The sequence below is a fragment of the Ramularia collo-cygni genome, assembly GCF_900074925.1.
Source record: "Ramularia collo-cygni strain URUG2 genome assembly, contig: RCC_scaffold01, whole genome shotgun sequence".
NCBI classification, from domain to species: Eukaryota; Fungi; Ascomycota; class Dothideomycetes; order Mycosphaerellales; family Mycosphaerellaceae; genus Ramularia; species Ramularia collo-cygni.
In genome coordinates, this window is record NW_019716255.1 from 2,201,233 (window position 1) to 2,220,210 (window position 18,978).

Below are 18,978 nucleotides of genomic sequence, written 5' to 3' on the forward strand. Positions count from 1 at the left end.
TACGAATAGAGGAAGGATAGCTGAGTACGAGAGCAGCTTAGCTTTGCTCGGCAGCATCGATGCAGAATTGAAACTTGTGATTGGAGGGAATCACGACATCACACTCGATGCTGAGTATTGGAGGGCACGCGGGCCTGAAATTGAAGGGACCAGCTATAGCACYGACACTGCAGCCGCAGCCATGAAGCTCATGAAGGGACGCAAGGCTCTCCAAGCCGGCGTCGAGTTTCTCCACGAGGGTATGCACAGCTTCAAACTACGATCTGGGACCAACTTCACCGTCTACGCATCGCCATACTATCCAGCATCTGGGGACGGCACCTTCCCGCATATGGCATTCCGGTACGAGTCCAACCAAGATCGTTTCAACCCACCAGAAAAGGCAACAAAGTACGCCGAGTCGATTGCTACCACTCCCATACCGGACTATCCAAAAGTTGACATAGTCATGACACATACACCACCACTTGGACATCTTGACAAGGTCAAGAATGGCGGCTATCTTGGTTGTCGCAGCTTACAACGCGCCATCGCGCGGGCGAGGCCAAGGTTGCATTGTTTTGGCCACATCCATGAAGCGTACGGCGCGGAACGAGTCACCTGGAGCGGCTCGTTACCGGACTACGACGATGAAGGAAGCATACATCATCGACAGACCTTGGAGCCTTCTTTGGTGGGGTCCTGTCTCAATGTGAGCCACACTGCTCAACACCCGTTGCGACATGGTGCCGAAACGTTGCTAGTCAATGCGGCAATCATGGACCATGAGAATGAGCCCGTTCACGCGCCATGGATCATTGATCTTGAACTTCCGATAGCTAAAWGAAACATCGGCCGGAATTTGTTGCAGATCTGTGGAGACCATGGCTGGTCGTGTATCTAGGTTTTCGAGCATGTCTATTCATTCAGTTCCTCTCAGTCTTCCCTTTACATGCCCTTCTTTGCATCCTCCACAGCCCACTGCACGGCATCCGCCACGCCTTGCACGATAACGTCCGGCTTATGGCTTGGCTCTGTTCCTTCTTGATACACACCCGTCTTGAGCAGGATGCTCGTCCACTTGCATCCATGGGTCGACTTGAAGTTGTTGGCGCCAGCGATATCGCTCTCTGGGTTGTCGCCGACCATGTACACCTTCTTCAACGGATCGTTCAGTCCAACTTGCCCAAAGAGCGCCTTGCGATGCCGTAATAGAGTGCGCTCAGCAAACTCGTAGGTACCCTGATGAGGTTTGCCAAAGAACTGTTTTCCCAAAAGCTTTGCCCCACCAGTGGACTCCTTCCACAAACCATCGAAGGCAGCCGCAAAACCTCCCTGGCCAAGTCGAGAAAGATGGTAAGAAGCCGCCCACCAAAGATCCGGATTACTGTAGTAAAGCGGCGGTTGTCCATCCTGCAAGTACCCATTGTTCGGCAGACTCTGGTCTCCGTTCTTAGGTGACATGGTCCCCAGGTATCCCTGATGCGAAAGTAATGTGTCCAAGATGATAGTCGCATCCAAACCCCAATCTCTAGGATCATTGTATACGAAGATGGCATCGATCTTCAGCCTCTCCTTCAAGTCATCGAGGCTTGTTGCAATCGGTCCAGGCAAGTTCTTGGCGAACCCCGCATAGTACTCCTTGAAGACCTTTGCGAATGGCCAGATATCCGGGTATGCGGTGACGATATCTCCAGGCGTTACCACACTTTCAAAACCATATCCTTCGGCGACCTTATGGCATTTGTCKTAGTCTCCTCCGCAGACGAGGACCGTCTTTCCATGATGGTGGTCCATGTCGGCGAACGGAGTGTGTGATTGAATGAACATGTCAGTCGAGAGCGGGACGTCGAGTTTGTCCTGAAGATCGGCCACGCGCTCTGCTTCGGACTTGCCGCCGCCATTGGTGAGGAGGATGAAGGGAATGCCTTCAGATTGGAGATAGCGGAGGGTTTTGGTGGCGCCGGGGAGGGCGGCGGAAGAGCGGAGGAGGACGCCGTCGATGCTAAGCAAAGACCATCAGTATACATCGGGAAAACATGCGGGTCTTGTTGGCCTCTTACTCGAATGCAAATGCGAAGTCAGGAATGCGGGCTTTGGTAGTTGGCGCTGAGGTTTGCAGGGACCGCCGCCATTGTTTTGGAGGAACACATGGAAATGCTGTAGGGAATGCGAATGTTCTGCGCGCTGCAAGAAGACAATGACCTCTTGAGGCCGAGAACCAAGGTGAGCAAGCGGCCATCAGCTGTCGAGGTCGATGATGTGCCACTGCAGGTGAAGATCGGTACCCAGACTTCGAGGATGTGGGGCTCGACGTGGCCGATGTCGGAGCTCGCTGTTTTGCATGTGAAACTCCCTTTGCCCTTCCCTTCGCTCCCATTCCAATTGACAACGGCCACCATGAATATGCGTATTCGTCAACACCGTCAGCCGGCGGACCGTTCGAAACATCCGTTTCTACCTCTTGAAAGTCACAGTAACAGACTGTCGGAGCCCACGGAAGCCGTATGTCGCCTCTGCTGCACCTTTGGAGATATCAGCGGCTCCAACAACTGCATCGGGTGATACATGTGCTGGAATGTTCGAGATATACACCTTGAATTCAGATTGGGTTTTTGTCCGATGTCTTCCTAATTCCATCTTGCAGAAGAAGAAATGCTTTGCTACCCTCTCCTTGCAGCATTGGCATTGAGACGCCAAATCTGTTCTTACGACTTCACGCCTCGCACACTGGCAACCTATGTTCGAAGCTGAACATGGTTTTCTTGGGCCTCAGAATAGGGGGCGGTCATAAGGACAAGGACATCAATGTTGATTTCAGTTACTTGGATGCCACATGCTACAAAATCTCTTGGCTTTCACATGCTGCTTCGCTTCCGCTTGCCGCTGAACCAAACTCCAAAGTTCCGCACATCGCATCATCTTCCCAAAAGAGAAAGAACTACGAGCCTTGACACACTGCCTCGTGTGCATCATCAACACTCAGCTCCCAACGATTCCCCGACCTAACAGCCAGAGTTGTTCACAGGCTCGCAACGGTAATTGTAGATGACGTTGATTTGAGTCCCCAGGTACGCACAATGCAAGAACTTCTCCTTGCCACACTTTTGGTCTTTACTGCAAGAAGCAACGACATCCTTGAAATCGGATGCGAATGAGACGTCCAATTTCTGGTTGTCTGCCGGCGAGACGCGGAAGTAGTATTTCGTCCGGTCGGGTTTGCCGCACACATTGCCCGTGAGGTCGAATGGCTTGCCGCCATCGCCTTTCTTGTCTGGACAAAGTGGATCGACCTGGGAAGCATTATGTCAGAGCACGAATTATTCGACGTTTTTGACGACGAACGTAGAAGCCGTTTTCAAGAGTGCGGTTGCCGATGGCGTCGCAGTTCTTCATGTCAACTGCACCGATGAGGTAAGTATCTTTGGTGCCCATGGGAGAGTTGCTACAGGGAGTCAGATTACCGATCCGTAAGGTCTTTTCAGCGCTCCACTGACCATGTTCCTGTAGGCAGACAGATGGCCTTTGGGTTGTTGAGAATTCGAGCAACATAGAATTCAGCTGAAGCGAGACCGGCAAGGCCTGCAAGAATGGGGATTGATAGCTTCATGGTGAAGTTCTTTTGGCTTGTTTTGAAGATGAAGTAAAAGACGGGAATTATCAACAAGATGATGTGCTGAACTCAAACAAGGAACATGCTGATGTCTTAAATATCGCTTGCAGACCACGCATCGTTGGCATTGTCAGGGTACCGTCGATTAATCGTTATAGTTTAGGAATGAGGACGCATGATCATCTTACACTATCTGGGAGCATTCATTATTGGACTGGTGAGCGGGAAAACGAGTTCACTAACTTGCGGGATGTTGTCTGTAAAGCACAGCCAGCGAATCATTGGCATAGAACTAAGAATTGTGATTGACTTTGGTACTTCTGCAGCTCTCCGGATGCAGAACTCGWGGCAAAAGCACACTAGTAGCTCGCGCGAAGGAAGGGACTAAGCAGGACGAGAAGGATGGAAGCTCAGGAAGGAAGGAAGCTAAAAAGCCGCGAAGGATGTTTCGATCCACAGCTTGGCAGAGTTACTAACGAGCTCGCATGTGAGTTGTCAAGCGCAATTTGTTCTTTTATTCTTTGAAGAACAGATCTGGAAAGGTTCGGTGTGCAAGATCGCACCATACTGTGGACTTTGAAAAGCTGTCGTCGTGAAAATCCTCGAACGCTCCCAACTTCCAGATTTGAGTTCGCGATGAATCATGAAAACACGCTCCTTTCTTTGCAAAATCTGGCCGTCATCCTGCCAACATGAATGCTGTAGGCAATATAATTCGCAATCATCTGGTCCTAGGTCCTTAGGCACAGTGTCTGTTTGCGACTCAGGTGCGTTATTTGTCCGAGGAAACAGCTTTGCACGGCGGTACGAAAGAAGGCTCTGGGTAAATATGGATGCTCTGGCGTACATCCTATACCAGCAATCTGTCCTGCTGGAGACAGCACAAAGGCGAAGGCGGCAGTGACAAAGTAAAGCGCAAGTATGATCAGAGCACGATCAGCAAGCACCGAGGGGAGCAAACCTATGCATAATGGACTGAGTTCGCACAAGTAGCGGTTGTTGGGACTCTCACTGTTTCTCTGGGAGCCTCTTGTAATCGATCAATCACGCCTAACTCCAGCGAAATGGATACAGGCGCTGAGTCTTTCGGCGTCCAGCATGCTACCCCTCGGGCAGTCTCCACCATCTTACCGGCCGGCTGAATCTATTACCTGTAGGCCGCCGGCCTCAAGGGAATGTAGGCAAGTGAATGATCAAGCGGCAGCCCTCGGTCAAGATGCGGGCCGCTTTCTTATCCATTGTTATTTTCTTCCTCCGTCGAGTACATGAACAACATTCATGCGGCGAACTTTTTGCAATATCCATCATCAAAACAACACCTGTATATACCAGGTCAGTACCCAATCAACATGGCCATCCTCAAGATCGAGTCCGCCGCCGACGCGCAACAGAATCGACTGGTATACAAAGCTGCGACTCGCAGACTCGTATACTGGATGCTGTGCACAGAGGTAGCACAAACCTACGAGCCCATGGCCAGCCGACCCAATGATGCAGAGCCACTGACTCGGGAGAATGCGAAAGCTTGCTCGCATGAACTCAAGATCATTGCTCGATGTCTTCGCGCGCTGAACACCGCTCTCCCTCCTGAAGTTATTGCTTCCCTGGAAGTCGCCATCAAAAGACGACAAGCCCAAGCGCGTTGGTACACCTCGGATCCAGACTCCGATTCCGCAAGCAACGCGTCTCACCAGCGATTCATCGAAACGCTGATCGAACTTTTTGAGACTTTGACGGGAAAGAAGTGGATGGAGAGGTTGTCTTTTCCTCGGCCAAGCAACGCTTCCAAGACTCGACACAGCAGCCACACGAACAAGTCCAACTACGTTCAAGCAGAAGGCGACACAGATACTCAGAACTAYAAAAATCGCTTCATCGCACTCGCAACGGTGGACGTGGTGACCGTCGAAGCTGGCTGGTCGTGTTTCTACCCGCTGAACGACGCCCGACAGGAGCTCATGGACTCTCTCGCGCTCGACATGACAGAAGATCGCACTGTTGATGAGGTTGTCATTTGTTTGAACGAAGGAGTACGAAACCTTCACGAACTCGGTAGCAGGCTGCATTCTGCGTACTCCAAAGTGAGTGACGTGGAGGATGTCACCGTTCTGGAAAAGCTTGAAGGTTTCATGGGTGTCGAGCCCGAGGACGAACAGGACACAGCGCCGTCTCCGTCTTCGCGCAGTCGCAGGATGGAGAGTCTCATGCTGGATGAGCTCCGAGCATATGTTCTCAACCTCAGACTCCCCGCCTTCAGGACCAGTGAGCAGCTGCGGGAATWCCTCAATCTCGATGCGTTTTACAAGGCGGCTGTGGCGGCCGTGCAAAGCCATCGGGTACCCTCATCATTCATCTGGATGTGGGAGCCGTATTTCACGATGAGGAACCTGCTGGCCCAACCGAACTCACCATTCCTGATTGCGCGATCGGCACACATCTCGGACGTGGAATCGTCTCTCAGAACCAACAACGATCATTCTATAGCGCAAGAACACGCAGCTATCCGTGGAGCAATCGTTACTGCACGCCAACTGAGTCTCAACCTGGGTATACTGGGMGCGTCGGCATACAAGTACCCCATCTCAACATGCCTCCAAAGCCTTGCGGTGATGCTGTATCAACACAGAGCGGGACTGATTGGATGCAGCGCGCGAGGAGATGTTGGCCTCCTGTCTCATATATATGTCAACTCTGTTGTGTTCGACCTCTTCCCCGAGGATCCTGACGAAGACGAAAGCCACATCAACCAGTGGAACGATATGGAGACGGCGTTTGAGGCCCACGGGGAGAGTTTCGATGCCTTGCAGAACTTTCCGAAACTCCTTGCTGAGGCGAACTTCTCCACCCGCGAAGAACACGAGGCTGCTGAGCTGGAGTCAGAGATTGAATGTCGCGCGCGAGCAGAGCGCCTCTTTCTGGAACGCTTCCCGGTACACGCAGGCAAGGCAACGAGTCATGTGGACCAAGGCAAATATCCGCTCGAATCTCGCTCACACCTTGAAGATTGGCTGCGTGAAGGGAACGATCTTTCAGCATCCAATATCCAGGTGGTCTTTGCCAGGACAGCAGCGCGGTTTGATTCGGCGTCCTTCTCGAAAGACTTCAGCAAGTTGTACGACGACACCTGCTTGGACTACATCTCGTTCGCCAACTTCTGCAGCGACTTCCTGGATCTGCTGAGCCAGCGCTCGGAGTCTCATCCAAGCCACAGAGACATAGTCGCCCAAGTGCTAGGTGATACTGCTGCTCACGAACGGCTGCATCCTTTGGCACTATTACAGATCAACAGCAAGTTGACTCGCATGGCTGGACTGTTGAGGCGCGAGAAAGACAAAGACGGAGACTGTATGCTTGTCAATGCGGTGGTGTGGAAGCAGCAGATGCTGTTCTGGAAGTTCATTGACATTTAGTCCCAGTGCGGTGGCGATGAGATCAGGGCAAAGCACGAAGATCTGAGGCGGCTGTGCAGTGGTGATTGGATATAGCTCTTCAGAATGTATGACCACAATGCGTAAAGCGCACACACTCCAGAGAAAGTTCTYGGTCTTGATACGTGCCTGTTTCCGTCTGGGATCCCTGGCCTGAATCTGCGGTCAGGCTGATGGCCGGTGTTGAAACGAGCTCTTCACACCCTGGAGTACTTTATTCTCTGTTAATTGTAAGGCGTCCTGTTCCAGGCGATTGACTCTTGCAAGGAGACGAGAGCGTCATTTGAGAATCGTAGTTTGTATTATCGGTGGAGACAGCAGGCTCCCTGAGCTGAAGGAGATACGCGAAACGGATGGGCGATGAAATCGCTTGGAATTGAAAGGTCTGGTATTGTGAGTCAGATGAAATTGCGTCTGTCATTCTGCTGGCATGTTGCTCGCCACTGAAAGACGCAAACCGCCGTTGTACGTGTGCGCTTCAAACTTCATTGCGTTCCTGTGTATCTGCCGTGCTGGTGAAGGCTCTACGCGCCTCGAGGACCGCCATGGAATCAGACTTGGTGTTTGTAGTGGCTCACGATCTGCCAGCTCTTCCTGTACCTTCACCAGCGCTGCGGCGGATGTTTCTTCGCCWTCGTCGCGTCGCTAAGTTCGATGGCGGTCGAGCGTTCTCCGCCCGCGGCAAGGTGGTGATGTTGCGGTGTGATCTTTGGTGTCGCCACGCCGTCAGCAGATGGCAGAGGCTGGTCGAGGTTGCAGGAAACGCGGTCGCCGCTGTTCGAAACAAAGTGAGGTTTTTGTTTCCCAAGACGCGTCTTGTTTCTCGCATGTTCCCCCGCCGGAGATGGTCATCTCACTCATCCCTGCCGATGGAAGGCGTAGTCGGGCACAATGAGGCGGATGTAGTAAGGTAGGAGTGACTGCTCGTCTCTCAATGTACCTATGCTCGGCTTGATTTTCGCTGCGGTTGTTCCCAATGTCTATCCGTCGCTCTCCACTGCTCCAACCTCGAGCAGCCGGCAGTCACGATGAGGAGACAAATGTAGAACGACGGTCTATCTGCTGGTCTGCCTGCGATTCAGGRGCATGGTGATGGCGATGGGCTTCCTTTTCACTCTACAAACCCACCCCGGGCACCGCACGTTGATCATGGCCATCGACATGGAGGAGCATGCATGAGCCGATGGCAGACAGACAGTAGTGATCCGTCGCGATCATTCTCGCGACGGCGGAGAGCTCGTGATACAGGCCGCGAAACACATCGAGGCGTCGCGACGGCGAACAAACACCGCTTGGAACATGCCCCGGCGGAGAGCTCGTGATACAGGCCGCAAAACAAATCAAGGCGACGCGACGGGCGAACAAACATTGCTGGAAACATGCGACGGCGAGGTGGATGGACATGGACGACAACGACATGGCGAACATCACGGAGCAAGGCAATCGAGGCACCATCTCAAGCAGCTGGTATGAAACCAACAACACTCATGAAAGTACTATGTAGCCATACAGTATTCATCTTACTCCCCGCCAGCTACGAAGGTTCACCGCACCGGGCATACGATCATGTTCAAAGATCGCCCCAATGTCCAATGAGAAGGCCAGTATGTCAATCTTCTGTACCACCGTCCAGGTCACCACCACAATGTAAAGTTGGGCCGTTGGGTGTCAGTTGTCGCAACACAAAGTGTACGAAGTCGAGCCTTGCGGCCTTCTTTCGACTTTGCAACCGTTGATAAAAAAGGAAAAGGAAGCAGGATGGAGGGCGGAGGAATTCGAAGTTTTATGCTCGCGGCTGGTTGAGCTCGGACGTGATGGTGCTCGCGCATGCGTGATTGAGCTTTCGCAGATGAGTCACGGATGCTTCCAATCACAGCGTGGTGGAGCTCAGGTCACGGGCGAGGAGGTTAAGGGTTGAAAGGTTGGGAAGGGGGATGGGTGGGCCGAGCGCCTGGGAACACGTCGCGTCCTGCGGAGCTCAGCCCGATATCATTGTGATCTTTTGAATGGCACACAGCCATCCTCGCCTACCATGGACATGAATATACGGGAGTAGTTAAGATGGGAGCAGTTGAGTATTATTTTGTTTCTGGGCATTATCTCGGTGTCAGGGGGTTGACGGGCACAAACAACACGCCCGCGAAAGATTTGCCTTGTTGCTGATCAACGAGGGGATTGCGACGGAACAGCACTATCTACTCTCGGGTTCCAAATGTCTCCATCTTCGCTGTAACGAGTGAAAAAAGTCATCGGCGCTGAGTCTGGTGTTTACTTCACTTCATGGGGAAACTTCGGGACTACGTCCGGCACTAGCCGCTTCGAGCGTTTGATGGGAACTCGCCATCAACATGGAAGCGAAACTTTCCACTTTTCGTTCATTGATATTATTCGCACCATCAGACCGGCGAGATGATCATCATCATACCCATGCACCTTCCCATGTTCCTCCAACAACACCCGAAACAACAGCGCCAGCTTCCCCGCCACCTCACACCGCATGCCTTTCCGCAAATCAACTTGATGGACATCAACTTAAATAAGCGAGCTTGTCGTCTTCGCTTGTATTTTCAACAAGTTCAACAGATCGCGCAAACCACGAGGACTCTTCGACATCGCCGTGTCCGGTCCGAGGAAAGCAGAACTACTGGAACGCGGAGATTGCACAACACCCACTCGGCAATCTCGGATGCACTCACAGCTAGCATCGTATACCTATCCTACCACAGCGAGCAACGTACGCTACCGAGAAAACTCGCAAATCCACCTCTACCGCCACGGCAGCAGCGCCAGCCAAAATCTGGTCCAGGAAACACCGCTGGCTGGAATCTTAATATCTCGCCGCCAAGATACCAAATCAGCTGTTCTCTGCGGTATATATCCTGAGCCGCCTTCATCATGTCGGTGCACGCCCAATTGCTTAGCAATTCCGTTTCTTCTGCCTCCCAATGACTAGCTGTCAGGAATTGGATCTTGAACAATTCTCAAGACTCAACCGCAGAACATAACTCGGTGGCTTTATTGGCAGATCAGCACAATGCGCAGCTGTGATGAAGTGGTCGAGGAGGATGAGGAGGATTGGATGCGGTGATTCTACGGCAGACTCACGCTTCGGGCAGCTGTGAGCAGAGTGGTCGAGGTCGAGCGCAGCTCGATGGCTGATTTGGCAGAACTGTACCTTGTGCAGCTGTGAGCAAAGCAATCGGGATCACCGGCGCGAGATTACGAATTGAACGACAGGCCGTTGGTGCAAGTATGACTAAAACTTCGCAAGAGGAGGACATCAGTCCATCATTTGGTGCTCCATCTGGTGGCTGAAGCTCACCCGGACTACACTTGACGTGAAACATATGGAGCGCTGTACTGGATACTTTAGGGAATGGAGGCTGGTTGTCAGATCACGTCAAGCTGGTGGGAGAAAAACATTGGAGGAATGAGCGTGAAAGCTAGAGAGGTGACTGAGCAGGGCATTTCGGAGGAAAGGATCCTTTTGCATGGCCTCAGATAATTTCAATTGCTAGGTAGAGCGGATGACGGGATAGAGAATGTGAAACGAATTCCCTCCATGTTCGTCCCTGTTTGATCTCCCTGTGATAGGCCACTCCAATCGGTCTTGTTTCCCGAAGACCCCTCCTCTTCCATCCAGAAACACTCAAAAGTATGGATGATACATCTCTGCCCTCTGGGCTTGTTAAAGGCGTATGATGGGAAGTGAACGTTGTCGGTGATTTCTGTTGGGTTTTGATCGCTAGTCTGGTCATGTTGAGGTGAGCTTTTCGATTTCTGGAGCCTTGTAGGTTGCTCTTTTTGCTTTCGACTCTAATGTCGGCGCATATACAAGGGCTTGTTGGGCGAGGACGCAAGGTGTCTCTCCTTCCGCCAAACTCCCCACATACCGGCCCTGTATCTCATCCCACTGAAGCCTCGATCGCAGATTAGCATCGCGAGTCAGCGTCTGAGCTTCTGTGTCTCGTGAACAGCACAGCCAGGCGTTAGTCAGCAGACTTTTATCATTTCTTTGCCTTCATTCCAACATTCATTTGCCAATCTGCTTCCGAAGTGCCTTGTGCGGCATCAGCGCAATTGTGACGACACATCCCATCGTGATTCCACCGGCAAAGTACAAGATCTTCTTCACCGCCGCTTCATTCTTGAGGCCCTCCGCCGGTAAAATCGAGTTGGCGATGATTGGAGTGATGATGGAGAAGAGTCGTCCCCAGAAACTCGCAACGCCACTTGCAGTTCCTCGAACAGTCGTTGGGAATACCTCTGGTGTCCAGCCATACAGGACTGCATTGAACATGCTCTGGAAGAAGTACTCCATGGCGTTGAGGCCGATGTTCGAGGCTTGATCATTAGCAAGACTGAAGAGGATGATTGAGATGCCCATCAACGCTGATGAGATGATCATGGTGAGTCTTCGTCCGATTTGAGGAAACTTGGTCAAAGTAGCGGCCAAAGCGACGGCGACGATTCCGGGAGTGTAGATGGCAAAGTAGCTTCGGTAGGTGAACTCGAGTGGCAGGTCGATGGCACCATTCTTGTTGGCGAGGATGACGGGTAGGAACGTTCCTGCAAGTTTCACCATCAGCAGGTCGCTTCCACAATCGAGCCTGGTTGTCATTACCTGCGAGAGTGAAGCCCGAAGCATCACAGACGTATGTCAACCACACCAAGATCGTCAGACGAGCCATCTGCCAGGATGCGAACAACTGGCCATATTTCGCGCGCACGACAGACAACTTTGAGGCCCATGCTCTCTTTTGCCGCCAATTGAAGTCCACCTTGTCGGCAGATGGTTCATCTTCAATTGCCTTGAAGTCCTCGATTGAAACCGAACCTGAAATGATGATGGAATCGTCAGCTTGTCCCTGGATTTGGTGGGCCGGATGCTCGGGATGTACTAGCAACTCACACTTTTTTCCATTAATCTGGGCAATGTGCTCGAGCACCCTCACCGCTTCGGCATCTTTCCCTTGGTGCACCAGGAACTTTGGCGACTCCTTGAAGTTGAACACCACGAAGCGAAGGAAGAAAGCGATGAGTGTTATTCCTCTAAGGAAGAAATGGTCAGCACAAGGCTCGGTCGGCTTTGAACGATGAATGGACATGGCTGGACTCACCCGAGTGTGAACATCAAGTATCTCCACCCACGATTGTCTTTTGGTTGGCAGCACGGCTCTCCTTCCGGGACAAGATTACATGCTTTCAGATAATCACTTCGGCTGAAGTCGGGCTCACAGGAGTAGTTTGGAATGAACCCATAAGCTACTGCGCAGGTAATGACGACTCCAATCGGCTGGAATATGGACAGCAACGCCAAGAGGAAGCGTCTGTTCTGGGGGATGAACTCGAGGCAGATGGTAGTGTCAATGGGGATGTTGCCACCGACGCCAAACCCGACACATGCCGTGACGACAAGAAACGAGGTATAAGTGTTACAACCTCCCAATGCGAGGCCGAATATAGCACTGAAGAAGCAGGTGAGATTGAAGGCCCATTTCCGACCAATGATGTCGACCAGCACCTGCAAGTACCGTCAATTCCCGTTGAACTTCTGCGCCACACGCTTACTTACTCCCCAAGTGAAGGCGCCAATGGTGAGACCGGAGCTGAAGGCGACTGAGATATTCCCAGATTCGGGTCCCTGAAAGCCTAGTTCCTGTCCGAGGGGTCCAAGGACCAGTCCAAACGCCTGGGCCCAGAGGAGATCGATCAAGTACCCAAAGCCGCAGAGGAACCAGATTTGCCATTGGTATTTGCCCATGCCGCACTCATTGATCTCGGCTTCGATGAGAATGCATTTCTTCTCCGCCGGCGTCAAATCCTTTTCGCCCAACGCAGCTTCCATGGTGTGGCCTCGATGATGATGATGATGATTGAGGTCGGAGCTTGAAGGATGGCTTAAAAGTGGAACGGCAGCGTGTTCGTCGTCCATTCCATGGGTGGCTGTTTCTCAGAAGATCTATCTTTTGGAGAACCTCGGAGGAAGCACAAGGAAAAACTTCAAGATCCGGCGGGGCGCACGTGTCCAACGTCGAGATAAACACAAAGGATCTGTACCAAGGAACATGGTGCACATTGAGCTGCATGCATCGCCAACTTTAGCGCGGCATGTGCGCATCAGAGGGGCATCATTTATTGGATGGGGATACAGGAACCGCAGTGTTCCAGTGACATCCCACGCACGCCGTCCAGGCACAAGGACWCTCCATAATGGAGGTGTGCATTCACAAATTTGCCCTGTGTGCGGAGGGAAATCAGCCACTTTTCCCAGCAAATTCTGATGCAATTCAAATCCAACATCTGGCATTCGATGGTAGAGTTTGGGGTCGTCATAGATAAAGCAGATACACTTTCGATCCCCCCGGCCCCCACTCCCGGGCTCAGCTCCACTCACATCCGCTACGGTGCGCTTTTAGCGACAACTCTGCAACAATCTTTTTTTAGTAGAACTAAGGTACACTACTTACGCTACCTCGGAATATAACCGTTCCGAGAGGTTAGCGGTGATTTTCAGTTATTATACGGGCGCTTCCGATATAGCCTCTTTATCTAGTATGTAGATGTAGTCCTAATCGATAGATTAATCGTAGAAGTAAAGTTGTCTAAAGCCTATATCTATAACTATATATTAGGTACTCCCTTTATATAGTAGATAGATCGAGAAGTAGACATACGCCCGTATAATGCGTTTACGACTATTAAAGTAGTACTATATAGATATCTATTAAAGGAACGAACGAAACTACTAAAAACAACTCCTCTCTAAACTTGCGAAGCACCTACTATTTTTATTCTTATCGCAACCTTTTAGATTAACGACGCTTCGACCGATTACGCGTATAATTTGCGGGTAGTTTACTCGTATTCTTAGATAATTACGAAACCTTCGAGATCGTCCGCTTATAGCTTAAACCTCCTAGGATAGGATGTTATTACTCTACTTCCTCGGTTCCTAGCTCTCCCTTAATTTCTAGCTCTCCCTTAATCTATAATCGAGTAAGTAGCTATCTTTATAATTATATAGGCTAGAAACGTATAAATATCTTACTAAACGAAGCTAGCGACTCGTCGTTACTATTATTAGTAGCGTTATACTCTATAGTAGTATTAACCTGCTCTTTACTCTCCTATCGAATTTAGTATTAGACTTTATCTACTAACGTTTATACGGAAAGATAGTATATATACTTCTAAGATCGGCTCTACTTTAACTACTAGCTTTAACTCTACCTTAACTTCTTACTTTACCTTCTTCTTCTTCTTCTAAGAGCCCTTACTTTTTAGAGTAGTAGTAGCCTTAGTAAGATTTGCGTTAACCTCGGCCTCGTATAATAGGTTATCCGTAGGCTGCGATATAGAACGTCTCTTAAAGATNTTTAGAGTAGTAGTAGCCTTAGTAAGATTTGCGTTAACCTCGGCCTCGTATAATAGGTTATCCGTAGGCTGCGATATAGAACGTCTCTTAAAGATAAGGAACACCTTATATTACTTTCGAGATAGCTAGCCCTTTATATTAATATCGTTTAGGAAGATACGACTTAGCTTCCTRTCTTTAAAGTCTGCATTTAGAGGTTAAATAGGCCTATCTCGGTTATTATACGACTGCGTAATATATATATAGGTGTTATCCGGATGTTCTATCTCCTTAGTAATATGCGGTTTATTACCGAAGCTACGAATAGTAGCTACTATGTCTTTAATATTATAATCCGGTACCGCGATGTCCTTAGGCGTTCCTACATCCTATTAGCGATTAATTATACGGCGGTATAGATAAATACAATAATAGTATATAATATATATAGTATACTTAGAGAACCCCTTACCTTTCTTTAACCTACTCTACTTTAGTATCTTATCTAGATTATCTAGGGCAATATAGTATCTCGTAATAATAATCGTAATAATAAACCTAACTTATACGGTTACTATTATAGAGATAGCCTTTATAATACTATCCTTCGACCGTTAGCTAGGGGGTAGATTACCTATATAGTACTTATACTTCGGTAGATTTATTACCGCTTCCTTTTCGATCTTAATCTATCGTATATAGGTTGCCTTTGTACTAGTAAGCTGCGCTTTATCTAGGAGGCTCCTACTAATGTGTCCGTTAAGAACCTCGTCGTCTAATATCTCGCTTTTATTAGAGTTAATAATAATTAGCATAGTGCTTAAGGATAGCGTATTCGTCCGTAGCGGCATTAGTGTCGCCCGTATAATCGGTTTATTCGAAGGTGCCGGCGGTATTAKGTTATAATCGCCGTAGAAGTAATATTTCTYATTATCTAGTATATACTTTATATAGTCGAATTAGAGCTAAGTAGGGCATATACGCTTCTATACTTTCTTTGCTTACTTCTTAGAACCTATCGGTATAAAGCGGACTCGTAGATATAGCGTCGTATACGTTCGTATAAAGGAAGGAATATCGTCTATAGGAAGGGGGTTAGAGGAGGATTTTAGTAAAGGGGCAACCCTTTATCGCTCTATAGGTATAACTACGTAAAGACGGGGGATAGAGCGTACGCTGCTTAATAAGTATTATATAGATATATAGGCGCATAAATTTGTTATATAGTTATTGCAGAGTTCTTATAGAGATTGCAGCCGGGGCCGCTAATACTAGTAGGGATAGAAGCATATTAGCTATATATCCCCGGTATATATAGTCCTATTAGAGCATTAGAACGCAACGTAATCCTATTATACCGATAATCTATTCCGACTTATCCGACTAATAATTAACCTCCGATAWATCGCTATTACTACTTTCCGAGTTATCCTCTTTTAAAAGCTCTCTATTAATTAAACCCTCTAGTGCCTCCTTAAGCTCTTTACGCGAGCGGTTATTATCGCACTAATCGCGAAACGCTTATATAATATCTTCCGAGTCGATATAAAATCCTTCCTACTTCCTACCGCCGCGGGGAATTAATGTCTTATATAGTATATCCTTAGGAACCTTACGTAGCTCTTCTACGAGGTTCTCGTATACGATCTAGTACTACGGCTTTTRTAYGCTTAGTATAAACTTATACGAGCTTAGTCGACCGAGCGGAAAGCCCTTTATCTTTAGAATACTTAAGTAGAGCTTAAGYATCTCCTATAGAACATACTCCTTAGAATCTGTATATATTAGCAAATAATTTAAGATCTATTATATGCGTTCGCTAGTACAAACGTACCCTACTTTGCGCAAGCTTCTATAAGACTATTAAAGTAGGCCTTATCGATTAGATACCTAACACTTAGCCTTCCCTCCTTCTCTACCTAGTTATAGCGATAGCTTAGTATACTACCCCTTACGTGCGGTCTATTAGATTGTCTTCGTACGGGGTGCTTGTTCTATATATATACGAACGAGGCTAGTTCTTTCCGCATAATAGGTGTGTAGATATACTTTATAGCAATACGGTTAGCCTTCTTTACTTTATAAAACTACCCCTTCTTCTTTAATATTATAAAGAAGCCCTATAATATTAAGATTAATTAGCCTAACCCGTATAATTAGATTCGGATATAACGGGAGCGTTGCTAAAGTATTTATAGATAATATGCTCTATATACTTATATGCTATGCCTTAAACCTTCCTCGTATAAGCTAGCCCTACTATGCCTCGATACGGACATTAGTAGTGCTTATTCTAAATATAAAGCAGCGGCGAAAGCGTACTTTACGCCTACGAATAATCCTTACGTATTAGTATTAAGCCTACGCTATAAGGAGTATCTCTTTACCCTTATCTATCCGAATAATACGAGGTACTCTCGTAAGCTTTTTATAAGCTTTCGCAAAGTTAGATAGTATAGACACTATTATACGGGCAGAGGGTCTAAAATAGGTATATAGAATAAACCGTATGTCTATATTAATAGCAGCATAGATCTAAAAGCTATAGTCCTTAAGTTTATAGTGTGCATCTATACTCTAGACTGCATTAGGGCTAGGCGTAATATACTTCCTACGGCGACGTATAAACTTCGCAGCCCTATTATACGGGCTAGCGGGATAGACCTCGCGGGCTATCTCGTATAGTCGCTTCCTACGATGTAGTAGTATATTAGCAAACCCCTTTCTACCCTATAGATGTATATCGTATAAATATACTAACCTACTAAGCGCAAGCCGCGTACGATCGGTTGTACGGAAGTATATTTATAGTAATATTGTTCTATATGCTTTAAGGTTCGAGCGATTAATCTCCTTCTTTATAATCTTTTTATATTCCTCTTAACGCTTAAGGAACTCTCCTTCTCTTAGTCGTTTCTTAATACCTATACTCCGCCGAAGCCGTATAAAGGTATAGTACTTAATCGCAAATCCCTCCTCGTTTAATTTATCTACGATATACGTATCTAGTAGAGCTTTAAGGTAGAAGAGTTCGGCTATTCGGATACGAAGGAGGGGATTATCGTAAAGACTGTTCTTTAACGACTATCGGAGTTCGCTACCGTTCTCTACGACGATTATACGGATAGTCCGTTCGGAGGCATATAGCTATTATAAATAGAGGAAGGTTTAAATGTCGGTAATACTCGCATTATTAAATATTAGTCGGAGGTTCGCGGAATTTTAGAGGTGGAGTACAAGAGTAACTTAATCTTTAACTAGCTTACTGTCTCCGACAGGCAGTACTTAAAAGTAGGAACCAATGTGTTAATTAAGTTGATTATCTAGAGATGTGTCTCTATCTCCTAAGAAGAGATTTTACCCTACATAGAGTTATGTAACCTTGTAGCTACTTAGCTCTCTGTTATGTCAGATGTACAGCTATTCCATAACTGCACTTTCTAACACGCATTATTATTCTAGAGTTTAACGACTTTTAGATAAAGATTAGGGGGGATAGAAGGGGAGCGGCCTATTATATAGAATGTGCGTATAATAGGGTAGAGGGTAGACGGGAAAGGAATTAGCGTAGTAAGAGGTTATAAACCTTAGCGAAACCTTTGCTAAAAACTATAGGGTTAGGGTTAGGGTAGTATATTTCTTTAAYRTAGAGCGATAGTAATATAAATCGTAGGATATTTATAGGGACAAATTGTACGAACGTATAAAGYAAGGAGGAGTTATATTTYAGGTGTAGAAGCAAGTAATTATAAAATAGAAAATATATTTTAAAAGTAGTTTTTAAGTGCTACAATTAAGGCCCTCGTAGAATGCTTTAATTAATACGTATACTACCCCTCGCTCTCCTCCGCGGGGAAGCTAGAGGGCCCTACTACTAATATTAGTACTATAGCACCCTCTACTACCCCTAAACTATCTTAATTAGGACGATATCGTTCCTACTATATCGGTAAGTAGTCCGTATAAAAGGTGTTGTTTTTTCTAACCTCTAAGAAGGAACCGTACGCGCGTATTATCGCTCYRCGCCGCCCTAGCGAACGGCTCGAATTACTACTCTATAACTAACTACGTAAGGCCTTCGATACGATAATATTTAGYAATCGCTAGATTAGTAAAGCCTACTACGTGTCGTATAATGTAGTTACGCGTATCCGCCTTAGTTTCGAGCTTTTTAGCTAACCGTACCCTCTATTAACCGTCCGTAGAGGTAGGCTAGCGCGCCTTACTAACTAGTAAGAGYAGGAGTTTATAGAGTTTATAAGCTCGTAGCYRGACGCGTATCTTAATAAGATRGCTTAGTAGCTATTCGAYAATACCGGTTACGTTTTCTACGACTCTAGCGTATTTAGGATATTATCGAGGTAGCGGTAGTCTAAGAAGGTAGCACGGCGGATYGCTAGAGAGCGTAATACGGTACTAAGGGCTTACTAGCGTACGAAGGCGGTAGGCTAGTRTCGTAAGCAGATAGTATTCGTAGATAAGAGCGCGTATAATAAACGAAACGGTTAGCGGTAGGTTAGTGTTTTTTCTATATAGCTGCCCTTACTTACTACTCGATAGGCGTTACTCTTAGAGTCTAATTAGATAGCCCTCGGATACTA

At 47.9% G+C, this 18,978-nt stretch overlaps 5 protein-coding genes; 2 read left to right on the plus strand and 3 right to left on the minus strand.

The window, feature by feature from the left end:
* Positions 1–181: 181 nt before the first annotated feature.
* Positions 182–883, plus strand: RCC_00781 (uncharacterized protein; the record flags this gene model as incomplete). Its single annotated transcript, XM_023765967.1, has 1 exon — positions 182–883. One exon carries the CDS (start codon positions 182–184, stop codon positions 881–883), a length of 702 nt encoding a protein of 233 aa, XP_023621735.1.
* A 44-nt stretch (positions 884–927) lies between these two features.
* RCC_12060 (related to cat eye syndrome critical region protein 5 precursor) lies at positions 928–2,221 on the minus strand (the record flags this gene model as incomplete). XM_023765968.1 has 2 exons in its annotated part: positions 928–1,984; positions 2,043–2,221. 2 exons carry the CDS (start codon positions 2,219–2,221, stop codon positions 928–930), a joined length of 1,236 nt encoding a protein of 411 aa, XP_023621736.1.
* Positions 2,222–2,984: 763 nt separating this feature from the next.
* On the minus strand, positions 2,985–3,589 carry RCC_12061 (uncharacterized protein; the record flags this gene model as incomplete). XM_023765969.1 has 3 exons in its annotated part: positions 2,985–3,272; positions 3,325–3,424; positions 3,477–3,589. The coding sequence occupies 3 exons, from the start codon at positions 3,587–3,589 to the stop codon at positions 2,985–2,987; spliced, it is 501 nt and encodes a 166-aa protein (XP_023621737.1).
* A 1,352-nt stretch (positions 3,590–4,941) lies between these two features.
* On the plus strand, positions 4,942–7,002 carry RCC_00783 (uncharacterized protein; the record flags this gene model as incomplete). Its single annotated transcript, XM_023765970.1, has 1 exon — positions 4,942–7,002. One exon carries the CDS (start codon positions 4,942–4,944, stop codon positions 7,000–7,002), a length of 2,061 nt encoding a protein of 686 aa, XP_023621738.1.
* A 4,051-nt stretch (positions 7,003–11,053) lies between these two features.
* On the minus strand, positions 11,054–12,868 carry RCC_00784 (related to 4-hydroxybenzoate transporter; the record flags this gene model as incomplete). XM_023765971.1 has 5 exons in its annotated part: positions 11,054–11,589; positions 11,645–11,857; positions 11,933–12,072; positions 12,141–12,544; positions 12,596–12,868. 5 exons carry the CDS (start codon positions 12,866–12,868, stop codon positions 11,054–11,056), a joined length of 1,566 nt encoding a protein of 521 aa, XP_023621739.1.
* Between the last annotated feature and the right edge of the window lie 6,110 nt (positions 12,869–18,978).